Source organism: Amblyomma mixtum, chromosome 7, assembly GCF_055824585.1.
Source record: "Amblyomma mixtum isolate Tamu chromosome 7, ASM5582458v1, whole genome shotgun sequence".
Taxonomy (NCBI): domain Eukaryota; kingdom Metazoa; phylum Arthropoda; class Arachnida; order Ixodida; family Ixodidae; genus Amblyomma; species Amblyomma mixtum.
This window is the reverse complement of record NC_143018.1, coordinates 46332579-46345919: the sequence shown is the minus strand read 5'-3', so window position 1 is coordinate 46345919 and position 13341 is coordinate 46332579. Positions and strand designations below refer to the sequence as shown.

The 13341-nt window shown below is 47.9% G+C and overlaps 1 protein-coding gene across 2 annotated transcripts in view; it reads left to right on the top strand.

Annotated features, from left to right (window-relative positions):
• Positions 1–10284: 10284 nt before the first annotated feature.
• LOC149335896 (uncharacterized) overlaps positions 10285–13341 on the top strand; it is a 113941-nt gene continuing 110884 nt past the window's right edge. Inside the window, exon 1 of one of the 2 annotated variants that reach the window (XM_089552444.1) lies at positions 10285–12394. In XM_089552444.1, the coding sequence (XP_089408570.1) occupies positions 12239–12394 (156 nt within the window). In that variant the 5' untranslated portion in view covers positions 10285–12238. The remainder of the gene's footprint in view (positions 12395–13341) is intronic. The other variant, XM_089552443.1, reaches the window with a different exon arrangement.

Sequence of the window (13341 nt, the reverse complement as noted above, 5' to 3'; positions counted from 1 at the left end):
CAACAGATGGCGCGCATGTTTCCACATCCGAGTCACTTCGGTTTGGTCAGCGCAGAGCAGCCATGAGGCTATGTGCCACACTCGTCCGCGCTTTGACGGACGAAGAAATTCAAAATTGCTTGTGAATTCGGAGTCCAGTGATAATGAGAACCAGGAAGGAGCCCACCTAAGAGACTTGTCGAGTGATGACAGCGATGAAGTCCCTCTGGCACCGAAAAATCCGCGTAAGAAGAGGAAATCCGACAGGCCAGATTGGTGCTGGAAGATTTGATTCATTACAACTAATATCTATAACATTATCCTGAATAAACATGTCTACATGTCCTGCAGAGAATTTTAGTGCGTTACTAGCAAAAAATTTCCAGGAAACTAACATGCAAAAAAAAACCTGGCAGGGGGTGTGCAGATGTGAGTAAAAAAACCTGGCAGTGAAAGGGTTAAGTCTTTTTCCTTAGCTGCAAGCATCTTCTGGGGGACTCCGTCTAGCTGCCTAAATAGCTAGATGTTGACTGAACGTAAACAGGAAAGCAAAATATTTAGTTGCTTTATGTTATGCTTTGGAAAGTTCTGGGGCTGTCTCACGATACCTAACGCTATCCTGACTGTATGAAGCTTTTGAGACTAAAGGGCTTGTGCATGGTGCGGGTGGTTAAGGTGTTGTCACAGTAATGCTCGCTGCCAGTAACCACGGAGTTCACATTTATATCGGTTTACGTCACTTTTCGGCTGTTTTGTCATCGGAGAGTCCAGAGTTTGTATCAGAGCGGTGGGCTAAAGCTTCTCAACTTCGAATCCAAATATCTTAGCAAAAATGGGAAAGCTCTGCATTCTGCTGCATTTGAGAAATGCAAAAGCGTTTGCATTGGAAACGTTAGCAACTTTTTTTTTGCAAGTCATCAGGTTCACATGACGCTTGGATGATGTCAGCAACTTTTTTTGCAAGTCATCGCATGACTCTTGGGTGACGGCAACTTTTTTTTTTCTTGTAAGTCATCATTTTCTAACATCAGTACACTTCTCCAGCACTCTTTCCCATTTTACACACCACAGTGTGTTCACTTCGTGGCCCTCTAACACAGTTGAACAAATGACCCTATACTTATGCGTTGTGCACCCGCTTGGCACACAAATGGCCTGTGTTCAAACTGCAATGCCGGCGAATTTCTTTTTTCGAATGGTCATTTTTATGCAGGCATATTCTGACGGCACGCTTTGCTGACAGGTCCTGTACACGCCACCCATGACACAAGAAATGCTTTTGCATAAATAAATGCACCTTTTGCCGCTGGACAAGCGACAGCGAAACTACGATATGCCAAACTATTGGGTTGTGCTTGCAAAATAGGGTTTATAGAGTTGTCCTCAATGGCCCGTTACCGCTGTCGCCTTAAAACCCCAGGTGGCGAAAATTCTGGAGCCCTCCACTACGGCGCCTCTTTCTTCGTTCTTTCACTCCCATCTCATCCCTTGCCTGAAGGCGCAGTTGAGCAGAGGTGAGGTGTCCACCGAGGAGTGAGAGCAGCATCCTTTGATTAAAGGAGTATAGACACTTAAATTTGGCGGCGTTTTCTTCTCTGCAATGATGAAGACACCACTATGCATGAATCATCACACGGTATTTGCCTAAAACCGCTAAATAATTTATAATCGAATTTTTTTTGTCATGCTGTTTCGGTTTCAGCAGCCAAATGGTGACTGTGATGTCAGCGTTTGCTTACAGATCACGTGAGGCATCACTAACATAACCTAATGCAATGTAATCGCTGCTTCTGCATTTGTTGTCATTCCGTCACTTCAGGCAAGCTGGCCTCAGCACTGCAACGAATTAAAACGACGAAGCAGCGATTATGGCGCAGTTTTTTCATGCCTCACGTGACATATAAGCACACCTCGATGTCACTCATCGTTCAGCGGTTGAAACCGAAACAGCACGAGAGAGAAATTCGATTATAAAATATTTAGTGGCTGTAGGAGAATGCCGCATGGTAATCCATGTATAATAATGGCTTACACATCATTACAAAGCAGAGAACACGCAGCCATAATTTAGGTGTCTATACTCCTTTAAGGAAGATTGACACCAGACAAAAGAAGACGCACACGAAACTGGGAAGACCCCTCGCGTTGGCTCTGTGGTTGGGGAGCTCGTCTACTGAGCCGGAGTTCCCAGGGTCGAACCCGGCCGAGTTTCGATCGAGGCGAAACGCTACGCTCGTGTTCTGTGCAATGTCAGGGGTCGAAATTATTCCGGACCCCTCCACTACAGCACCTTTTTAAGGCGGAAGCCTTTAATGCCTCATCGTTGTAAGCAGGAGCTGTCGACAGAAATGTCACGCTTTTCAATTGGTCGAAACGGTTGTGACGTCACAGTGCGCGAATTTCAAACGGGAACCATGCAACAAATTAAAGGGATCGTATAGTGATGCTCCAAGTGTGACTGAGTTTAGTTAATTGCTTACTTAACGAATTAGTCTAATTAACCTTTCTAGTCAGACCACATAAATAAATTAAACCGAGTAAGAAATTGGCGGAGCTTGGGAATCGAACCCCGGTCTCCGGAGTGCGAGTCGAGCACTCTACCACTCCGCCATGCCAGCTTGATGCTTTCGAATGAACAAAGGTGCGTCTATACGGTGTCTTCGTTCACTCCCATCTTCCTCCCTTCCTGTTACGGCGAGGTTTAGGTGTCCGTCGAGATATGAGAGGCAGATACATTTCCTTTCCTCAAAAACCAATTTATCGACGAGCAAGTCGTATTTGTCCGCGTTTCAGATTGGTCCAAATTGTCGTGACGTCACCGCGCGCGAATTTTGACGGGTGTCCACCGAAATATGTGAGACAGTTACTGCGCAACTTCCTTTCCTCAAATACAATTTTCGACTAGTGTCTACTGAGATATGTGAGACAGTTAATGCGAAATTTCCTTTCCTCAAATACAATTTTCATTTTCTTCATTACGACCCCTCTTTCTTCTTTCACTCACACTTCCTCCCTTCCTGTACGGTGCGGCTCAGGTGTCCACCGAGATGACAGAGAATTACAGCCCCATTTCCTTTCCTCAAAAAGCGTTGCGTTCAAAGGGCAACGCATCGCGCCGAACGGGTGGTGGCGTTCCTTGCACTCCGTGGCAGCGCTACAGCCCGCTGTCGCGTTCCACAAGGCGAAGCTTAAGCGTCATTAATTGGCAGTTAATTAATGCACCAACAAAATGTGCAGTGAACGATCGCGTAGCAGAATGCAGCACTCAGGCTTTCGCCTTTCACCACTTTAGCCGCTGAAGTTCCTAGTAATTTTTTTCACTCCCTCCTTCCTGTCTTCCATCACAGCGCAGTTCGGGTGTCTACCTCAAAAAGCAATTTTTACCACTTTGTAGACGATGAGCTGCTCCTTGCATAAGCGGGACTACCAGACCACATCCTCGGGCTTTATTCGAAATTTATAACCGATGAACACGCAACAGGCTTGTGATCGCTGCAATGTGTCACAAAGTTAGGAATTTGATGCTACGAAGGTCCTTCAGTGTACTCCACCTCGGTGCAGGGAGCAGTGAATATGAACGAAGGGGATATCCTAGCAGAAACCAGCCGCGCATGGATGGAATTTAGTTGCGCAAACCTTGGGGGATAGGCGGACACACTTGCCCATTGTTTCGTGACAGAGATGGTATTTTCCCTCTTTCGATCCGTGCACACAGTTATTCCATAGGTACTGCACAGCATTACAATAATGTTACAATAGGCACCTTTAGCATAGCGTGTAGCATGCTACTGTTACCGGAGTACCGAGGGCCCGCCCACCGCCACTGCGCACGCGCTGATTGGTCCTGATACGGCAGGCGTCCGCGCAGCTGCCCGGTACCTGGCGCCCTCAAGGCGATCTGGGCATGCGCACTGGCGAGGCACGGGCTCCCGGTGCTCCGGGGACGGTAACGGTACGCGGTATGCTAAAGGCGCGTCAATTGTATTTGGTGCAGTTACGTTATTTGCTGCATTTTAGCATAGCGAATGTTAGTTTTATGTTCAAACTAAATTGCTAAGGCGATGTTCTAAATGTTATTTTAACGCTCAGATCATTACACTAAATCAACATTACGTATTATAAATCTCGCCGCCACGGTGGCTTATGGCGCTCGGCTGCTGACCCGAAAGATGTAGGTTCGACCCGGCCGTGGCGATGGAATGTGGATGGAGGCGAAATTCTAGAGGCCCATGTACTGTGCCATGTCAGTGCACGTTGAAGAACCCCACGTGGTCGAAATTTCCGGAGCCCTTCGCTACGGCGTCCCTTTGGGACGTTAAACCACCAGCTTTGGGACGTTAAACCACCATAAATCATATTCTAAATCTTATTACAGTTGAACTTCGCAATGACGAATGCGTAGGTGACTCCGTGATTTCTAATTTACAGCAGTTGGTTTGTCATAGCACGAACGTCGATATAGCCACGGGAACAAAGTGACGTCACATCCACAGGAAGTCGTCACGGCGTAGTGAAAATTGTCACAGAATGGTCGAGAAAACGTCGGATTTGTGTCAAATTAGGTGGAAAAATATGTAATTAAGCGTAATTAACACTTAAGATCCCCGAAAGATATATGGAAGTCGTCACGACGTAGTGTCCTCGGCTTTCGCCTCTCAACACTTTAGTTGCCAAAGTGTCCTCGCAATTTTTTTTAGATGACACGGTGAAGAAGGTGGCGCTAGCGTCAAGCCACGTGCCGATGCTGACGAATTCGTCCGCACAAACGCTCCATACAGGCTCTGATTGAGGTGAAATAAGGTTTCCGAATGTTTCGTGCGGTACTCGAGAAAGCCGATTATGTGTGGCGGTTTAAATTTTTTGCCGCATCGAATTAGCACGGTAGTGTTGGGAACCGTTATATTGACTTACTCAGCGCGAAGTGGCCAGTGGGGTTCGTTGGAGCTCTTTATATCCCTCTGTACGAAAATTGTACTTCGTAAAAACAAGACATCAAATTCATGAGCTTCTATGTAAGCTTCCTTCGTTATATCCATTATTTCATTACAAACCGAGTTGTTATAGCGGTTTGACTGTATAACCCTGTAACTCTATATATAACCCCCACCAAAAAGAAACTGAAACGAATTGACCGATTTCACAAAGCCTACTGCGCATGCGCGCGTTTACCGGAAGTAGCCAGCTGCCATCTTGGTTGTAGTCCTTCGTGGCGTCGTCTGCACGACAGCCCACATTACTTTGCGCCTTGACAAGCATTATACCCGGCCGCACTTTCCGCAGTTTCGTTTATTGTGTTCAGCTCTACAAAGGAAACAGAGGCTCCATGGCGGAGTTTCGAGGGGTGCAATGCTGATCGCGGTAGGAGCAGCGCAGAGAGGGTGGTCAGTTCCCCCTTGAAGTGGAGTGAACGTGGTGGCGACGCTGCGCTTGTTACTAGAACCTTGCTTTGGAAAATGCTGCACGTGACGATGCAAATGCGCTTGACCGCCGCTTTCGTTAATTTTGTCAGCAGAATATTTCAACGCATAGCGATGCACGCGATTTTATTAACGTCTTCGGACAGTATTTACATTTCTTGCCACCACATTTAGCTGTTCCAGTATTCGCTGTATTCATCTAGGCATTCGCTATAGACGTGTCACACAGCGTTTGTTGTCTTTATTTTTTCGTCATAGCCCTTGCTGAAAACTCGCCATGCGATAGTTTTTTTTATTCACATAAACACATAAGTGTATTCACGACGTGCTCGGCGGGTCACCAGCAGGAAAGGTGAGCATTCGAGCGAGCTATGCCGTTTTTCTAAATGGAGATGTGACAAATGCTTGTGTTCAGTACAAAATGAGAAAAAGACAAGCCAATCGGGGAGGTTTTGAGTACGCTTAATTAGGGTTTAGGGGTTTTTAATTTCGTGACCAACAGTTTTATTTTGATTATTGCTACATTAATTACTTTTTTATTTAGGTTAATATAATCTTCTGCCAGGGCGTCTCCCGTACGACTCACTCTCGCTATTTTCGCAGTACAAGTACAGTAGATGGCCTTTTTTTTTTTCGAAAACAATGGCAAAATGTGGATGATATCCCGGCATAAATGGTATGTGGCTGATACTGGAATGCCACTTATGCTCAACGACCAGTGAGCTGGAATTATTCCACATTTCTACAGTTTTATAGCCTCGCTTTCTCATTCCGTGAAATAGAGAAAGCATTATCGCTAGTATGGCAGCTCGAGACATAAGGAGTGAATATGTGTATCAAAAGAACATTGTGTGTTCCTGAATATGACAATAAATCTGAGCACACTTGTTCCCTTACAACCTTGCACCGGGCAGAAATCTCTGCAAGGACGGCTTGACGACGCAGCACGAAGGCAAATCCGATCGCCTTCTTTTTAACAATTTAAGGGACCGCCTCAAAGCTGAGCGGCGCGTAGAAGACATTTCATAGAGCTTCAGAACTTGAAAATTTTTCAATGTCCACTGATCAACAGGGACAATACGGCTAAATGCACTGAACAGGACTTCTTCCCCTGCCTCTCGTGAACAGCTTCTACGCAATGTCTTGGGTACTTTTTCTCTTCTATAAAACAGAAAATCCGGGACCCTCTGCTTCGCACAGTTGTCGGAGCTCATGACACCCCTCAGGTGTCCACAGTGTCGCAAATCTAGCATTCATGCAGAGAAACATCGTGTGGCGACGCAAACAGGGCTGCTTCTTGCGCGTGCGCCACGCACCGCGCCGACGCGGCCGCCGGCCGGAGTACCACAACTCCCAGAGTGCATCGCGGCGGCGGTGGCGTAGCGCAACTGCTTGTGAAATCGGTCTATTCAAATAATGGCCGCTCGTTTTATACCGTCAGGATACAGAAAAATGGACTCATTGACGGAAATAACAAATTCGTGTGGGCTCGAGTAGCTTGAAAATCGAAGGCAAAAATCCAGACTGAAGCCTTTCTTTCAGATAATTCAAGGGTATTTAAAGATATGTTCCGTCCCTACAAAAAATGAGCGGGGGAACAAACCACACTGGACCAATCAAGCCTTACGACACACATTTCGATGTTTTTCTTTACTCTTTTTTTCTCTAATGTGATTGAAATTTGAAATACTTTGCCTGTTGAAGTTGTCGAACAACCGGATGTGCATAAATTCGAACGTTCCATTGATATATTGTGTCGAGGGCGTCCAACTTGGCGTTATGAGATGTCCATTTTGTCTGCTGTACATTGTATTTTATACCCTCCATGTAACGACGCTCAAGCGAGCATTAACACTATTAATAAAAAAAATACATTTCGTACAATAATACCATTGCAGTCGGCGCAGTGATACCATAACAGTAAAGCGATCCGTTTCCAAAGTTCTCGCCTTTGGCAGTAGTGTGTATTGCATTCTATAGTAGGATGCAGCTTAAGTCTACAGTGAAGCTCCGCCACACAAAATTCCTCCACAACAAAAAAGTAGTCCGTTGCTAAAGCCTCGCTTTACACCCTAACAAGAAGGTGATCAAAAGGAAAAAAGCTATAAACTCTAGAATTTTGACACCAGCTGGCTTGTTAAATAAAGCCAAACATTAAAAAGCTGATTTCGTTTACTTTTGTGACGGGCTATCGGAGTGGTACAGTACCCCGCGGACCGTGGCCCAGTGATAACATCTGCTGTTTTGTCACGTTGTATTCTCCTATAGGTGGGAGAGAGATCAGGGGCACCTCTTCCCCTCCGCGGCCGTGTTTGTTGACGCTCGTGGCTCCGGTGTTATCGGCGGCAGTGCTGAAGTTGCAACCGGCCTCACCGGTGAGCTTCCGGAGGAATTCCTACGCCCTGAAACAAAGGAGGACGACGGATCCCGGCCGTATACATGCCTGTGCGTTCAGGGTGACATCGTATATGCTGCCTCGACCGACGCCTGGAGCGGGCGTCTTTTTCAAGGCACGGAGTAGTGTTCGGTATAACTCTTGGAGGGTCGAAAAAAAATGATCAAAGACGTGATGCACTGTTAGGACAAGATGGCTGACGGTGAACGTATGCTCCATGCGGTGGATGAGATTAAAGCGGTACAGACACAAAATTTCTAGCGTGAACAAACAATACGATTTGTTTCATGTCCGTAAGTAGATGCCTTGTAGGTTTCAGTCGCTGGTGTTGAGTGGAGCATTCAGTCGCAGGCGTTGAGTAGAGCATGGTATCATTTTGAATGTTGTCCGACGAGCCACTCGGCATTATTATTATATTTGTTGCTTTAGTTGCTATTCCATTCTCTCTGAGAATTCGCGTCCGTTTTAAAGCGAATGTGGGATGTGTGCATGCGTGTGTGTGTGTGTGGGGGGGGGGGGGGGGGGGAGTGCCAAATGCACCCGGGGGGGCAGTGATGCTTACGCATTTCCACATGTAAGCAGTCTCAAGAGTCTCTGCCGAAATTAATTTAATATGGTTTTGAATCCTTTCCGAGGAGCCGCACGGCATTTCCCCGCGCATTGAGTGACGTCACGTTGCACTTGCGTCAGTTGTTATGATGTCGCCGTAACAAATGGGTTGTCCGCAGGAACAACCAGTGCTTGCCGGCGACGCCGACGTCATCAGGAATGTGGGAGTTCAGGTCGACCGGTCGACCGTGACGTCAAGGTCCCGGTGCAGAATCGTTTGTAATCAATTATTAACGCTGCGCACTGGTGTTTTAAGCTCATTTTCATGATTACTAGGCTTGCAGGCCTGTTTTAACGCAAAAAAAAAACGGACACCCAAAAGCTTTGTGTCTGCACCCCTTTAATGTTGTATCCGATGCGATATATAAGAAAATTTGTAATTAGGAATGCGTACGGTTACGCAAGCTGTTGACAGAATGTTTTGTCACTCTCAGCATGATTCGTTTCGGGTTCGTGATATCACAGTCATAACCATACACTCTGGACGCACAAATTTTTTTAAGCGGGAAGTTGTTTATGAAAGCAATTTTTCGCGTGTCGTAAGACTGCACCAAAACAATCAACGCATGCGCAGATCCCTGCTCGGGACGCTTTAGTTTGCCGCCATTGTTAAGAACGCACCCTATTGTCCTATGGCAGCCTTAACTACCCGATGCAAGCGCAGAGCAAACTTTAAAAGCAAGATTTTGCTGCGCAACGGAAGATTAGACTATTCCCATCAATATCTTCATCACAGTATCTTACAATATTGCGCAGTAACCTCACAATTATTGCCAAAAACGCATCCCATTGATTTCCTGTGGTAGTCTTAAATATTCAGTACGAACGCGGGACAAACTTCAAAGACAAGGTTTTGCTACGCAATCGAAGGTTAGACGATTCCCATCAATGTTCATAGCAGTATCTGCACAGTTGCCTCACATTTGAAAGTAATCTCCTAGAAAGTTGGACTTCTCTCTACTTCTTTCTCAAAGCTGTCCTGTTTAGCGCGTTCGCGTTCAGCGCCTAGGCCATTTTTATTGTCCCCATCGTTCTGAAGTCAGATCGGCAGCAAGCCCTGTAAAAGAAGCCAGGTCTAGAACCTTATTGCTGAGGCTTTCTGAGAGCATGAACAGCGGTCCAGAAATAAGTTACTGCTCACCAATTTATGAAAGCAAGCGGAAGAGCTACCGAAGATGTACTATCACGAGCAGTATGACCTGCAACACGCATCAGGAGGTACGAACTGATGTAACAAAGCAATGCGATTTGGGCGCTGCTGCAAAGTTTTGTATATAGCTGCCGAGTAGCGTGTCCGTGTACCTGACACTGTGCAGCACAGCGCATTCATTTTCTATCGAAAGCAAACCAGCAGAAGGTGGCCGCCAGAGCGTTGCAGGTCATTCTGACCGCGGCTGTACCTCCTGGAGCTGCAACTTATTACTGAACTTGCACGTGTACTTTCTCCCGACGCCCCTAATTTGGTCGTTATCAGCTTCCGCACAGCAGCTAGGCACACGGGAGCGAAGCATATACACCGCAGTCGTTCTCAGATATCAGCGAGAGACAGAAGTCGCGACGCGATACGTGTAGGAAGTGATCGGGAGGACTGGGCTTTGCCGAGGGTGCATAACCCTATATCGCGCGGAGTTGACCCCTGCAGTGGGTTGTTATGGAAGTCGATACGCGAACGCTCGCAGCCATCTGGGGCAAAGAGGGGAGAACGGAGAACATCCGTTCCGTGCATATGGGGCGTATATATCCTCTCCGATGACGTCGCGCAGCCGTTTATCTGCCGCCCGGGAGGGAGCTGGTCGTCGACGTCGTCGTTGTCGGCAATGGTTTCCGTTTCCTTCGGGACGCCTTCCTCGGAAGATACGACTTGCGCGTGCGGAGGTCCTCTGGTGGCGGGTTCCTGGTATGGCGAGGCCTTCGACTCGGGCACCTCCGGCGCGAGCTCCTCTTCGGCGTCTCGCAGTTGACATCGCTTGCCAGGAAAGTACCCTATGCGCCCAATGTGTGTCATGTGATACCTGGCAACCTTATCTGCCACGACTTTGCACGTGAGAGCGTTTCTGTTCTTATCTTCGGCGTATGAACTCTTCCGGCTCCAAGGGAACCCTGTTAAAAGACTCAAGCCTGTATGCAAGACTGAAGCCGTTCGATGGCCGTACTGCCGATCCTTACGAAGCCTAGCCTTTATCGCTTTGTTAGCTAGATCTTCGCTTTTCATCTGGACCCATTGGTCTCCTGAATAGACGGTCATTTGTATCTGGTGTAATAGTTACTCACTTTTAATAGCATATTGCTTTTCGGTTTGAGGATCATGTCGTGACTACATCTAAAGATTATATCGGCAGAATAACGTGAGACAGGTTAACGTTAGAAACACGTTCCGTAGTCTACTTTCTCGAAGTGCACCTTATTTTCCCTCGACTGCTTTTGAAGTGCAGAATTCTTAATTCTGCTGCCAGCTGTTAACGTTTGTTAAAACAAGTGCCTACGTGGAGATGCTGTTGGCAGACCTGCTTTCCTGACACATGTCTCTGATTAGTTTTCACTTTTGAAACTCAAGGTAAACGCCACAAAGCTGGTAGCGAATGGCTACCTTAAACGCACTGTTTGCCGTGAATTTCGAGGTACTTAGTTAGGTTAGATAGGTATTTTAAACTTTTGTCTTTAGCCATCAGTTTTGTCTGGGAACTCGCGCCTCAAGCAAGTGCCCTTGCATAAAAAGGCGACTGTGAACTTAAACCTAGACAACCTGACTGCATCCTTGAGCTTCGCTCATCGCAATAAGTTTGTGGCGTGTATTGTAGTGTTGATAACCTCGCAGAAGAACGTTATCGTTTAGGGAGGACTAGCATTCCGTTTTGTGGTTGTCTGACGATGACTGAGCTGCTCTGACGGCTCGAACTTCTGTCTTCTGAGCTGTCAGCGTGCTTTTCTGAACAAACTCCGCGCATTGACGGAAACACAGATAAGAAAACCTCGGCAAGGACGAGAAAAAGCCCAAGGATAGGGCGTTACTACTCAGAAAACTCTTAGATCTCAGTCCTGTAGTCGTTTGCCGTCGTGTCTTACCCTGGAGCCTACTGAGCATACCAGAGACGTCGGACACGACGGCGACAACCCGCGTGACTCCACATCGCATCCACCCTCTCCTGCTTGCCCACTCAACAAGGTGCCCTGTAAAGGGCAGAAGAAACAACGCCGCAAATCACAGTCTCGCCGTGGTTCGAAGCGCCTGAGTCTAAAACCACTCGATACGCCCGACGCCACAGAAGACGTCAACCTAGAACAAAGAACGGGGCAGCAGCCAAGAGCGACCGCGCCTACAAAGGAAAGGGCGAGTGAGTGCCAGGAGGTGAGGCGACGATCCAGCGCACATTCAGCGACCGTTGGACTCGCGGAGTCGGAAAGGACCGGTTGCACAGTAGGAGAAAGTTCACACTGTGCGGTCGCGGGTCCAGGAACCGCGGAACGAACATCTCTGGCGCATCGACGGCGAAAGAAACGGTCTCGTAAACTTTCAAGAGCGTCGTCCCGTTGTAGTTCAAGTGGGGCTGAACAGGAAACATCTAAACCGGCTGAGGACGCAAGATCTCATCCCGCACAGCATCCGCCGGCAGCAGAACGTGAAGAATCTGGGTCCCGGCGGGAAGTCCAAGGCAAGAGGGAGTGCCAGAGGACCCTGTCTTGTAGTCGTCCCGTGCACGCGGTTTTCAGTGCGAGTCTCTCGGCTGCGGCTCAGGGATCGACTTCGGGGGAAAGGCCAGGCCTGCGGCGATTGTCCCTACGTCGCTCGGGAGGTGGCGTTGTGTGTGGTGCTTTGAGACTGGTCACCGACGTGGCAGCCATGTTGGCCTGCGAGCATCGCCTGCGGCCGCGGCCCTTCCTGGGTGTGCTGCCGCGCAACTGCACCAGCTACAGCCGCGACAAGGCTTGCAGTGCTATCTTGGACGACGGCGCCCCTGGAGGTAGACCCACATCGGCCCCGGGATGGTGCAGATCGGTGAGTATGCTTTTTTTTTTCTTCCGAACTATTGTGAAGTTTGAATGGGCATAAATTTATGGACCATATTGGGTCCTGAAGCGTGAGTATTGAATTAAAATATCGTGCTAGAGGATTTCATTCAAATATCGAGGCTGGGGGCTGCCGTGACGATGCTAAAACTCATCATTGGAGAGTTTTAGCATAGTGGAAAAGTATGCTAGTGTGGACGCATACCAGATTACCGGGCGCCTGCTGCGCACGAGCAGTGGCCCCACCTGGTCCCGCACCTGCCAATGCACATTCGCAGGAAGCGTCCGGCATTCTACGCTAAAAGGTAGTGGCTCTGCTAAAATTCTCTTTTAACTGGAAGTAGCGTATAACGCAGCGCGGGATAGATGGAGTGCATGGTACGCCTCTTATTTCAATTATAGTTCTTTTATGTCATGCACTTTACGGTCTCTCCGAATGTTTGATGAGTGTTTTTTTTTTCTGCAAAGTCAACGAACACATTGCCGCTTATACTCGCGTTGCTCAGTCGGCGGGCTGTGAACTGATACGACGTCTACCCATGACATCCTGAAGGTAATTTGACCAGTGCAAACAAGTTCTCGGTGCAAGTTCTACAAACAGTGAAGCGCGAAGCGCCTGTAGAGGTGTGCTCTACAGTGCTCTAAAGGGCTCTCTCAAGGGGCTCTCTTCGTATCCTTAGAGAGCACCTTTGGGAACACCTTTAGAAGTGCTTCGCACATATTTATGTTCTTCAAATTGCTCTCGCCGGTCCGCAGTTGTCGTGGGCCAGTGATATCTTTTTTGGTGGCGTCATTGGCAGCCACGTGACGTTTGGCTTCGCGTGCCATCGCCGCGGTACCAAGGGAAGTATCCCTACCGGCTGTCATGGTAAAAAGCGTCCGAAATGCTTGAGGAGGAGAAGCGAAGTAGCTGGAAAGAAAACGCGTATCGCTGGT